General features: G+C 43.3%; 1 protein-coding gene, 1 long non-coding RNA gene and 1 pseudogene across 7 annotated transcripts in view; 2 read left to right on the top strand and 1 right to left on the bottom strand.

Moving 5' to 3' along the window:
* LOC131484911 (single-stranded DNA-binding protein, mitochondrial-like) overlaps positions 1–12,633 on the top strand; it is a 236,788-nt pseudogene that overhangs the window by 187,235 nt on the left and 36,920 nt on the right.
* On the bottom strand, positions 8,814–10,504 carry LOC131484912 (uncharacterized). Its single transcript, XR_009248495.1, has 2 exons — positions 10,439–10,504; positions 8,814–9,616 (listed from the first exon to the last, which is right to left on the bottom strand). It is a non-coding gene; the product is annotated as an uncharacterized LOC131484912 (long non-coding RNA).
* The window catches only part of ALMS1 (ALMS1 centrosome and basal body associated protein), a 228,863-nt gene continuing 227,425 nt past the window's right edge, over positions 11,196–12,633 (top strand). For 2 of the 6 annotated variants that reach the window (XM_058683688.1, XM_058683686.1), the window contains exon 1: positions 11,205–11,636. In XM_058683688.1, coding sequence (XP_058539671.1) covers positions 11,337–11,636 — 300 coding nt within the window. In that variant the 5' untranslated portion in view covers positions 11,205–11,336. Of the gene's footprint in view, positions 11,637–12,633 lie in introns of all 6 variants that reach the window. The other 4 variants (XM_058683687.1, XM_058683689.1, XM_058683691.1 and 1 more) reach the window with 3 other exon arrangements.

Raw genomic sequence — 12,633 nt, 5'->3', positions numbered from 1 at the left:
CTGATTGTTGCAGGAACGAAGATTGGGTCATCCAATATTCATTGCATCCCACTTCCAGCATGCTTTCCCATAAAGGAGAAGATGGAAAATTAAAAAAACAAAACCCCAGGCTTTGGTTAGTTCATTCAAGTAAACATACTTGTGCAGAATTAGATGCTAGGAGTGAGCTATATGGGAAGTAGCCATACAAAGCAGGTGGTGGAAGCATTTGTTTCTTTTGGGAGAAGCTGTATTGGAGATTCTTCCTGCTATCTTGTCCATAGCCTCATATATGTCTATAAAAGCTGTAGCGATAGCTGTAGAATTTCCACTGGAACCTTCCATAATGAGGTCGGGTGTTTCTCCTGGCTGCATTATCACCCCAAATTCCTTGTCTATTCTTATCGATAATATTCTACAATAGATCTCTCTCCATTGAAACATGCTAGAATATATTCTGTTGGCTAAAACAAGTAACTCTGACCAATACCAGCTGTGATTGCAGGCAATACTACCTTAATTAAATGAAAAGGTGGGATTGGTTACCTGACCCGGTTGTAGTTGAAAGCTGTGACAATCTGTTTACTATCAGAAGATGGTTTGTTGTCATGGTGCACGGTGCCCAGTGGTGAGCAATGACTTTAAATATCATCTGTGGTACCTGGAGTGAAGTCTATATTGAAGACAATGCCTTAGTGATCAAAGTGGCTACTGTGATGGGCCATGTGAAGGGCCTACGGAATGCAAAGGCTGTGGCTTAGTCTGGCTATTTTCAAATGTGCTTAAAGAAAGAAAATGAAAGTCTTAGGGTTTTAAAGTCTTGCTTCAAGGCACGGTTAGAGAACCAGGGAGTTCCCATGACTGCCCTAAAAGAATCTCTTCCTGTAGTCCCACGTGGCTGAGGTTAACTGGGTTGCTGGATTAACATAAACTGAACCCATAGTCTTGTCTAATCTTTTAGGTACAAGTTAGGGCATAGATTAGGAAACAGTGGCAACATGAAAATCCGAATGGGGAAATTTGGGATCTGGTTGATACCAGGTGTCTGGAACCTCACTGAGCCTATCTTGATAGCAAAAGAATACCTTCTCCTTGCCTTTGTCTGCTGTACTTATTCTTCCTCTACTTGAAGCCCGTCTAATGAATGACCTCGCCTGAGATAGTTTCCTTGCAAGCAGAAGCCAATTCTCATACCCCTCTTACCCCTTCTCATTACATCCGGACATATGAGAAGAGTTATATTGTCCCATGTCCCAGGGGACCAATTAAAGTCAGATGGTACTGAGCAAAAAAAATTGTAACATTTTGCTAATTCATTTAAATAAGACATGGATAATATATGTGGTCATGAAGTTCAAGAGATAAGGGACCCAATTTTACTTTGGCCTAAATTTGCTTAGTTTTAGAGGATCTAACTGCCTTATCAGCTGATTGAAACCTGATGTGGCGTATGCTGTATGAAGTTGAGATACCAGAAACTCTTTGATACGATATAGAAAAATCCAAAGACTTTAGTAGTTTGAAAGCTTTGAGTAGATTTATTAAATGTGGATTTATCATTCACTCACCCCTTTCCTGAGTTGAGAAGGCTCAGAGAACTTCCCCTTCATTATGGCGTAGAAGAATAAAATGGTGAGAAGAGGCTTGTGTTTTCACAAGGAACAAGACACTGTCTTCTGTAGACTGAGGATGGGGGCAGGGGTGGATATTCGCTATTGAAATGTACTCCTTGATTTCAATGGTGATAATCATATCCCAGAGTGGTAGAGGCCATGGAATGGCACTTACCCAACAGAGAAAGGTGAGTATGGCTACCATAAAAGGCAGCAGGGCTAGAGTGATAATCAGAATATTTTGACCCGTAGGAAATTTTGATGGTGGTTAACATGGGATACCCAGGGCCAAAACAGACAGCCCAATAGGGTTCTCCTTAAACTGTGTAAATGGGGGGGGGGGGAACCCCAACAACTTTAGGTGTACTTTAAAGAGAATCCTGACTTAAGCCATCACAGTGAAGAGCCATGGCCTCTTTCCCTTTTTCCATTTCTGAGTCAGTTCAATGTCCCAGGGCCCCTGGAAGGAAGGAGAGATCAGGAGCCCTTGAGGAAGGACCCTGTGAAAACTCTCATTCCTAGACTCCCCCAAAGAGACTCGTGCCTATTTGCCATGGTAACTTAGCCTGGGGAAAGAGAAACATATCCAGATCTCTCAGGAATTAATAGTTACTGGGATCTGAGTCAGAGTTAATCTCTAAGGAACCTGAATTCCATTGTGGTCCACCAGTAAGGGTGGGCTTATAAGAGCTAGGGGATGAAATTTTGGCTACCATTCTTCTCATAGGGGCCCAATGGATCTTCAGATCCATCCTGTATTTATTTTCCTAGTTCTTGAGTGTATAATTGGAGTAGAAATATTCAGTTACGGTATAAAAATATACATATGCATTGCTCTCTTACCCATGAGATCCTATTGATTATGGTAGAAAAGACCAAATGGAAGTTCCTGGAGATTGCCTTCCCTACCCAAATTACAAGCTGAAGACAATATTGCAAAAGATTTGGGGGCATTTTTGTAATTAAGCACCATCAAAGGCTTGAAATATTTATAAGTGGTGATTCTTATCACATCTCCATTTCGCTCACCTATTTGAAGTGGGTCTTGGATAATGTTATTGGATAACTATAAGCTTAAACAAGTGGTAACTTCAATTGTAGCTGCTGATTCAAATGTGATCTCTTTGCTGGAGGAAAAATCAACCCAGCCCTGGTACCTGGTAGGCTGCTATAGATCTTTTTTTCCATCTCCCAATAAGTAGAGACTAGGAGAGGCAATTGCTTTCACCTGGAAGGTCAGTTGTACATTTTCTTCGCTCAGGACTACTTCAGTGGCATTGGATCATAATTTGGTCATTATGATTACTCACCATCCTGCTGGCTATTGCTTTGACCTGATAAATTGATGACATTCTTTCTGACAGGACTAGAGAGCAGGAGGTTGCAGTTATCCTCAATTCTCTGATTATGTACTACAGAGTGGCTGGGAAATCCCACAAAGATTCCAAGGTGTCACCTCAAGGAAGTGTCCAGGGATATAGTGGCCTGGGGAATGTCGAGATGTTACCTTCAAAATAAAAAATAAGTAGCCAAAAAACCCCCAAAACCAAACGAAACCAAACCAAAACACCTTGCATCAATACCTTTAAGAAAAAGGTACAATAAATAGCAGATCATTCTGGGTTCTTGAGGCAACATATGCCACATTTACTGAGTTACCTGTGCTCCAACCCATTGACAAAATAATCTGGAAGGGTTACATGATTTGAGTCAAGTCCAGGATAAGAAAAAAAACTTCAGCTTGTGAAACTGCTCTGGCATCTAGCCCTTATAACCCAAAGTATCCAGTGGTACTTGAAGTTCTGTGGCAGATTGAGATGCAATATACAGTTTGTGAAAAACCTAGATAGAAGAGTCACAGTGTAGCAACCCTCTAGGGGATCAGTAAGGTGAGATAGTAATTTTGTACTCACAGGAATAGAAACGAATTGCATATTCTATGTTGTCCTCCCTGGTTTATCATATATAAATTTATTTTATTTGGATACACACACAGACAAACAGATGCATATATAAAACAAAGTTTCTGTCTCCATATGCCACATATTAACTTTTGTAATTTCTTTTTCTGATTATAAAAACATCATGAAAATGAAGCTATTAATGGATTAACTTACCCATCAGTGGAAATGACTCATCCTAAGGAAGAGCTTGCCATGAGGAATCAACTACAGGTTATAGTCAGCTTCCAGAAGCCAGCTGGGAAAGGAAATTAAAGGTTCTCCAGTAGGCAGACATCTTTATCAGCATCAGTAAAACCAAATTTTTTCTGAAATTCTGTTCAGAATCTTTTGACCAGCCAATTCAACACAATCTCCATTGATTTCATTCAACAATGTTTACCAAGCACCACCTCATAGGCCAGATAGTGTTTTAGGCACTAGGCACAGAGTGGTGTGCAAAACAGATAAAATCCATTACATCATGGAGCTTGTCCCTCCTCGTCAGGGGAGACAATAAACAAATGCATACATGTTGGGTGGTGATAAGTTCTAAGAAATAAAATAAAGCATTGGTGAGTGTACTGGGTTACCAGAGAAGTGCCCTCTGATACAGTTATCAGACTCTGTGGAAGTGTGTTCCAGTCCATGGGAACAACAGATGCAAGGGTTCTGAGGTGGGAGTGGCGTTGCATATTGAGGAACAGTGAGGAGGCCAGTGTGGCTCTAGTGGGTGAGCAGGAGGGATGGGCAGGAGTTTAGATCTGGAGGTATGTAGGTAGGAGCCAGATCATGCAGGCTCTTGTAGACCATGGTTAGGACTTTGGATTTTATTCTGAGTTAGACTGAAAGTCCTTGCAGGACTTTGAATAAAGACATGAAATGCTCTGATTAAATTTATTTTTTATTTTTTTAAAAAGCATTTTTAATGTTTTTATTTATTTACTTATTTTTGACAGAGAGAGAGACAGAGTGTGAATAGGGGAGGGGCAGAGAGAGAGAGAGAGAGAGAGAGAGAGACAGAAACACAGAATTTGAAGCAGCTCCAGTCTCTGAGCTGTCAGCGCAGAGCCTGATGCAGGGCTCAAACTCATGAACTGCGGTATTATGACCTGAGTCAAAGTTGGCAGCTTAACCGACTGAGCCACCCAGGCACCCCTCCGGTTAATTATTTAATTGGATCACTCCTGTTCCCCCGTTGAGAATGGTCTATCACAGAAACTAGATCCATACCTTTAAATTTCATCCTCAGCCACATACAGGAATGCAAGCTCTTTTGATTTCTCCTTGATACAGGGCTTTCATCTGCATAGTTCTGCAAGTCTTTGGTTTGTCCTCTATGCTGACCTCCTTCCTCCAAACCTGTGCTATAATGGTGGACAAGCTTCCCCTCCCCCACAGCCTCTCACATCATCCCATCCTTAACTGACACCCAGCTTGCTCCTGAGGATACAGCTGTCCTTGCAGCTTCTGCAAGGGAGATTGACAGTTCCCTATGTTCCTCTTACAACAGGGCTTGCTGTGTGGCTTCTACACTGTATGGTTCAACAGGAAGAAGCATAGACCATGTGGTCAAACATACTGGGCTTGAAGCTACCTTGCACCCCCTCTTAGTGGCTGGATTATATTGGGAAAATGATTTAACTTATCTGAACCTTGATGTCCTCATCTGTAAAATGCTTTGCTGAATTGTTGTGAAGATTAGAAGAGGCAGTAATTATAATATATCCATCGTAGTCCCTGGCATTCAAAAAGCCTTAGTCTTCCCTTCCCTCCTGTCCCTTTGATGCCCACATGGCCCTCTTTGTGACTTATCTGGTTAGTGTGCAGGAAGAATGTGGCACTTGACTCACCTTCTTTTACATTCAGCTATGTCTTCATCCCAGGGGTTTTTAATAACTACAAGGGGAGACTTGTTTCAGGAACTTAATCCTGTGGCCACACCTTGGGCCTTTTAAACTCCTGTAGCCACATCTTGGACCTTTAAAACTCCAATATTTTGGTTTCCAGCCAAGACCTCCTATTTTTCCATTCATCCCTTTATTTGTCTAATCATCTTGTGCATATAGTCTCTACATGCTTTTTCTCCAAGTCTGACAGCCACATCCTGGGGTTTTACCTTCTGCATTTGGCCTAGACTTCCTTCCATGGATCAGTGGCAGGTTTTAGTTTCAAGCAGCAGAATCTGGTGCTGGCTAACTTAAGCAGAAAAGGAATCTACTAGAAGGTTATTGTGGGGCCCTTAGAACCAGTGGGAAAGGTAGAAACCAGGCTTGGAAAAGGGGTGACATTGTATGTTAGGTTCATCATTCGGTAAATATTTATTTCCTCTCCTCCATCAACCTCCATAGGAGGAATATGATGTTGGATTTATGCATGTGATGTGCTTTGGGCAATGATGTGTGGGGAAAGTGACAGGGTGACTGCAGCCTTAAGAGGCATTTGTATTTCCACTCACTTTTGAGAGCTTCCAAACTCCCTCATGGAAGAAGCATTCTTTGAGTAAGCCACTGGTCCCAAAAGAATGAAAGCCATATGTACTAAAGTCACCCCAGCCAACTCATCCACTGCAGCCTGAAACAGATATCCCCAGGCAGCCAGCTGGAGCATGAGCAAGAAACAGCATTATTTATTATCAGTTGCTGAGATTTTGTGATTGTTTGTTACCTGTACTAAGTAGAGTAGCTGACCAAGAAAGGCAAGAATCAAGGATGGCTGGGGAACAGAACCCAGGGCTGAGGTCATGCTACGTGTTCCATTGGCCATTGCTGCTGCAGAACTCTTGACTCTACCACTACAGATATGTTCTAAGCCAGTGCTTTTCAAACTTCAATGTGGCTTGGAGCCATCTGGGTATCTTGTTAAAGTGCAGATTTAGTAGGTTTGGATGGGGCCTGAGAGTTTGCATTCCTAAGAAGCTCTCAGGTGATGCTACCAGTCCCATACTATGCTTTGTGTGGTAAGTTCTGAATTGTTTCTGCTTCACTCCCTTGAGAAACAAAGTCACAAATGGGAGCATCCAAAGGTGTAAATCTAGGTCACATGTCCATGCCTTGGCTGCTAGGTGGCAGGTAGAGGGATGACTTTCTATAGGGGGTGGGGAAACACTGTATTGTCCTTGATATTTCACAGAGAAAAAAAGGAGCGGTTCTCAACCATTATGATGGATCAGCATTACTTGGGGGGTGGTACTTGTGCTAGTTTAAAGATCAGATTCCTGGGTGCCAACCCAGACTTCCTAAATCTTATTCTCTGGGTGATGGCAGCTGGGATTCTTCATAAAATAGATACCTCAGGTGATTCTGATCAACGTGGTCTGCAGACCACATTTCAATTAACATGGATAAAGCCCAAGAAACATGAATTCAATCAACTTCTTGCTCCACTCACCTGAATAAAAGATTTTTATCGATACCTGTCTTTTCTGTGAGAAATCCATGTACTTCTGAGGATAATCCTTCCACCTGAACCCCCTGTCATCCTCTCTGCTTTTATCAATTGTCTTTTTGTCTTTCTTTCTATGTCTTTCTTTCCTTTGGGTCAATCTTCGCATACTAATAAACTCAAATGTCTTCCATTTTGAAAACAACAACAAACTCCCATGGTTCCTTTCCTGTTCTAGTTACCCCCTTATTCTTCTTTCCCCTTTTCATGGCCAAAATCATCCTTTCTACATTCAACATCTCACCTTCCTCACCTTCAATTGTTTCCCAACTTTTTCATCTGTAGTCTGCTCTCACCATTCCATCAAAATAATTTCTTGTGCAAGTTACCAATAATTTCATAAGGCCAAATTCATTAGACGCTTTTCAGTTCTTATTTTGTCTTTCTGTTGCATTTGATGCTTTTGACCTCTCCCATATTGAAAATATAGTTGGCCCTTGAAAAATGTGGGGGTTAGGGGAGTCTACCCCCAATGCAGTTGAAAATCCATATGTAACTTGACTTCTCAAAAACTTAACTGCTAATAGCCAACTATTGATCAGAAGAAGACTTACTGATCACCTAGTCAATTAACATGCACACACACATATTTTTAAATGTTTATTTTTTGAGGAGAAAGAGGGGGGAAGGGGTAGAGAGAGAGGGAGAAAAAGGATCCAAACAGGCTCCATGCTCTCAGCCCTGATCCCCTTCTCCCCTCCCCGCCCCTGACACAGAGGGCTTGAACTCACGAACTGCAAAATCATGACCTGAGCCAAAGTGAGACTCAATCAACTGAGCCACCCAGGCGCCCCAACACATATTTTGTACATTATGTGTATTATGTATTGTGTTCTTACAATGAAGTAAGCTGGAGAATAGAAAGTGTTAACAAAAAAAATCATAAGGAAGAGAAACTACTTCTGTAGTACTGTACTGTATTTACCCCCCCCCCCCCGCCCCCCAAAATCCATGTAGAAGTGCCTGTGCAGTTCAAACCTGTGTTGTTTGCCAACTGTATTTGATTTCCCATATTTTATATTAGTGCTATTTTTGTGTTCTCTTCCTATCTCTGGTAGTTTCTTCTCAGTCTGTGTTCTCCTCTTCCTCTTTTGGAATGTGCATGTTATTCAGGGTTCCATTCATGGCCCACTTCTGTTTTACACTGAGTTGTGACTTTCTCCAACACCTACTTGCTTGTTGTCAGCAACCCACCCCTCCCTCTTCCCCGAGTCCCAGTCTTGTATCTACAAGTCCTAACTGAACATCCTTAACTTGATATGTCTTAGGCTACTAAAACTCAATATGCTCCAAACCGAACTCATGACCTTTCCCTAAAGACCTGCATGTTCCTACTTCTGTATTTCCATCATCAGCTGGGCTGCCCAAACCAAAATGTGGGATTGATCTTATTCCTTCCTTCTACCTCTACTCCCCATACCCAGTCACCAGGTCCTATTGATGTCACCTCCATGTAGCTTTTGCATCTGTACTCTCCTCCCTCCCTCCAACTATCTGCACCTGCATTCATTATCTGAAGTACTGTTATTACTTCCTTATCGATCTCCTTTTCTCTACCAGTGCCGTCCTCCACATCATCTTGTGTTTGGGTTCCTAAGGAAAATGGGTGAAAAGATATAGGGATATACTGGTGGAACTCAAAGGTACAGCCATTTGTTTAAAGGCTGATGAGGTTGAAGGACTCCAATTTGTTCTCTGGAAGGTTCAGACTCAGGGGACATCAGCTTATCTTTCAGACTACTGACTTGGAATGTGGAAGCTGCTGAAAAGACTGAAACATTTCAGCCATTAAATTAAGAGCAGTGGCTGTGGCTTGAGAAAAACACATCAGAGCATATTGTTTTTCTATTCTTTTCTTTCTTTTTTAAAATTGCTTTTTTGTAAGTGGCAGAAGAGCACAAGGAGTCAAAAGTAACAGTATGAAGATCAAGGGGATCATATAGAGACATCATTTTGTTAGTTAAAAGGGTTGTCAAAGAACAATAATAGGCAAGATTAGTGGTAGGGTGAAGGATACTGAAGAATCAGAAAATCAGTCTTGTTCTGTTGTAATGGGCATACGCTATCCATTTCTGTAGTCAGCAGCTCTGGAGAATTCCTGAGAATCTTTGGTTTGAGGTCTTGCAATGAATGGATTAGACATCCAATATCCCAGAAAAAATGATGCATGTATTTTTTGTTGAGTAACATGAATTCAAGGATCAAAGCCTTGTAGTTTTACAGTTGGGTTGTCCTTAACGGTGGCTGATGAGATTTTTCCATTGAGGATCAAGGGAAATTTTTTTTTTTCTGATGGTTTTTTCAGAAATCTCTGGATTTCAGATCCTGCAGAAACTGCTTAGGTAGGTGCTTTGGAAATGCAGCTTCCACCTATTGTTGGTAAAGCAGGAGTTATAGTGTGGGTCCCCTGCAGCAATTAGTCATATCAGCTTGTTTTAAGGTAGAATCTATATTGGAAATAATTCCCAAGTACATGAGGCAGCCTGTTATGAACTCAGAAGGAGATAACTTGTGGATCCTACAGTAGAATGATGTCCTTGCTATCAAGGCAAATGGAAGTACTTTGGGCCTTGGAGGCTGGAGAGTTTCCAAGAACTTTGATACTTAGTTTTAGAATTCCATTAGTTCCCTTCATTTTTCCTGAAATTTGTGGATGATAAGCATAGTGGAGTTTCTAAGTAAATGGTAAAGGTTTACAGAATTATTTAATAACAGTATCAATGAAATGTGTGTCCCTGTTACTGGGTTTCTCCAATCAGGAATACAAAATCAAGCAACTTTCTTTTTCTATCATTATATCCATAGCTCTCCAGCAAGGAAAAGCCTCAACTTGTCATAAGAAGAGTGGTGTTTGAATATACTCATAGTCCATTTAGAGATGTTCACAGGAGCCCTGAGGCTTTGGGCTCCAGTCCATGTTCTATCTTTATAGTTTTGCTAGAATTGGGCCATAGACAGATAGGACATACATTCTTGACAGTACTCCTAAAAAATACCTTGCCAATGTTGGTTTGATATCACTACCAATTTATCTCTGCTATTGTGGACAGGTACCATGAAGAACTTTTGCTGGATTCTAATTATGGCTGTCTCCTTAGGTAATAGCAAAGCATCTCAAGATTCTTTAATTTGCTATTTCTTTTATAGGGGTTCCTGAATTAATCAGGAAAGCTTTGTTTCCAAAGCATTTCAAAGTCATTGACTATACTAAAAATATATGTACTATCAGCACAAATACTTACTTTTTATTCTTTATTAGCTTATAGGTCTGGGCCAGGGCAATTTACTGGATTTACAGAAGACTTGGGATTGCACAGCCAGCCAATTACTAGGTAAGAGGCTTTGGGCACGTTATTTTTCGGAGCCTTAGATTCTTCAAACATGAAATGGTATTAATACTAATCTCACAGAACTGCGGGCATTTAATGAGTTACCGCACAATAATCAATGAATAATACCTACCACTAAGTCCTTTACGTTGGTTATCTGCTTTAATTTTCACAACCATCCTATGTGAAGGCCTCTTATCATTTTTTTTTTTTAATTTTTTTTTTTCAACGGTTTTTATTTATTTTTGGGACAGAGAGAGACAGAGCATGAACGGGGAAGGGGCAGAGAGAGAGGGAGACACACAGAATTGGAAACAGGCTCCAAGCTCCGAGCCATCAGCCCAGAGCCTGACGCGGGGCTCGAACTCACAGACCGCGAGATCGTGACCTGGCTGAAGTCGGACGCTTAACCGACTGCGCCACCCAGGCGCCCCCCTCTTATCATTTTATAGAGGCTCAGTCACACCAATGTAAGTGGCGATGTCAGGATTCAAACTTCCATTTTTCTGGTACCAGCTTAACCCCTCTACCGCCCCACTTTTTCGCCGCTAGGTTCAAGTGCCCATCATACAGCCTGTCTCATGGCAGGCACTCAACCTTTAAAAATTTGTAACTTGCAAGTTTGATTATCATAGGTTTATCCTAGAGTCTGATCTCCTCCCGGTGCAAGGGCAAAATTCAGTTTTGACTTGGTCCAACCGAGGACGAAATTCTCCCCTCCCTCGAGAAGACCCCAGTCCGAGTTTATTGTGAGCTTTCAGTACTGTGAGCAATGTCCCAGCGTGTGACGAGGGCTACGCCACTCCCTCGCCAGCTCCAGCCACACCTCGGGCCTCCCCGCGGGGCGTCCTTAGCAACCCGCGCTCTCACTCACTGCCCCGCCCCGTCCGCGCGTCGCGGCGCCGGGTGCGAGGCCGCGGCGGTCTTTGCGCCTGCGCGCGGCCGCAACCGCCAGTCAGCTCTCTTCCCCTACTCTTCCTCCCCTTTCCCCTCTCCCCCTCCTCCTCTGCCTCCTAGAGCGAGACGCCAACATGGAGCCTGAGGACCTGCCGTGGCCGGGCGAGCTCGAGGAGGAGGAGGAGGAACAGGCGGAGGAGTCTGCGAACCAGGAAGAGGACGAGGTGGTCGAGGTGGTGAAGGAGGTGGAGGAAGGGGAGGGGCGGGAGCTGGACTCGGACTTTAATTACGAGAGCCAGCCACGGGAGAGCACGGACGACGAAGACGACGAGGAGGCCAAGGCCTGGCTGCAGGCGCACCCCAGCGGGAGTTTGCTTTCGTCGTCGCGCCCGAGCCACCGCTTCTTGGAGGACGAGCGGACCGGCCCGGAGAAGGTGAGCCAGGCGGGGGAGAGATGTGGGCTGCCGTCGGGCAGGGTGACTGGTAGTCCCTGAGCGCTCCGCCTGCTTTCTACCCTGCTGCCTCCTGCTCGCTGCGGGTCACGGTGCCCGACAAATAATAAGCGCGCTTTTAGAGCCTTGTAGGGGCCATCTCGCGTCCTGGGCCCACACTCTTGTTCAGGTTCTGGTTGGCTACGCCAGGTTTCCCATTCTTGCTGGCAAAGACCTCTCTTGTTTACTCCTCTCGTTGGGTCCCGGGCTTTTTGAATTACACCAGATGTTCTGAGAGCCGGTATTCCCAGTGGGTGTGGTGAAGCAACGCTTTGGGAGGGAGGTGGGGCTCCTTGTGCCCTGCGGGAGGGGAAAACGGCGGTGTTGGAAGTGGAGAGTAAGGTTGCCCAGGGACTGTTTTGTTGGGGAGACAATTAGATTAGTATGCCTGAAGGGCAGGACTCTTCTTGAGGGAGTAGTGTGGATTATGGACACTACATGATTAGTCTCCAGAGGCTCCTCGCCTATAGTACTTCACCGGACCCTCGTTTGTAGCAATAAAGGGGTCCCCAGTCGGTAGCAGGAGGTTTATGCCGCAGTTCCAAACAGTCTGGAAAGCTAGAAAGCACAAGGTATTACACAATGGAGAAAGAGCTGATTTTATGGTTGGCTTCTGAAGACCGGTTTGAAAATAACTACATTTAATTCATTAGCTTCTCAGGGAGAAAAAGAAAGTTTGCTCTACAATTCAGATATCAAATCATCAGACATTTATTAAGTTTCTGTTGTGTGCAGGGTATGTTGTGGGGACCAAAAGAAGCCCAGGGGTTTATTGTCTAGGACTGCTCCATAGACAAGATGTATGTAAACTGTGCAGAGTGACAAAATGCAGCAAAGTACAACAGTTGAAAAGAGAAAAGACTTACATAGACTTGTGCTGTTCAGTACAGTCATTACTAGCCACATGCGGCTCTTTACATCTTATTTAGTTAATTAAACT

This window comes from Neofelis nebulosa, chromosome 9 (genome assembly GCF_028018385.1).
Source record: "Neofelis nebulosa isolate mNeoNeb1 chromosome 9, mNeoNeb1.pri, whole genome shotgun sequence".
NCBI classification, from domain to species: domain Eukaryota; kingdom Metazoa; phylum Chordata; class Mammalia; order Carnivora; family Felidae; genus Neofelis; species Neofelis nebulosa.
Note: the sequence above shows the minus strand (reverse complement) of the source record. Positions and strands in the feature narration are given on the sequence as shown.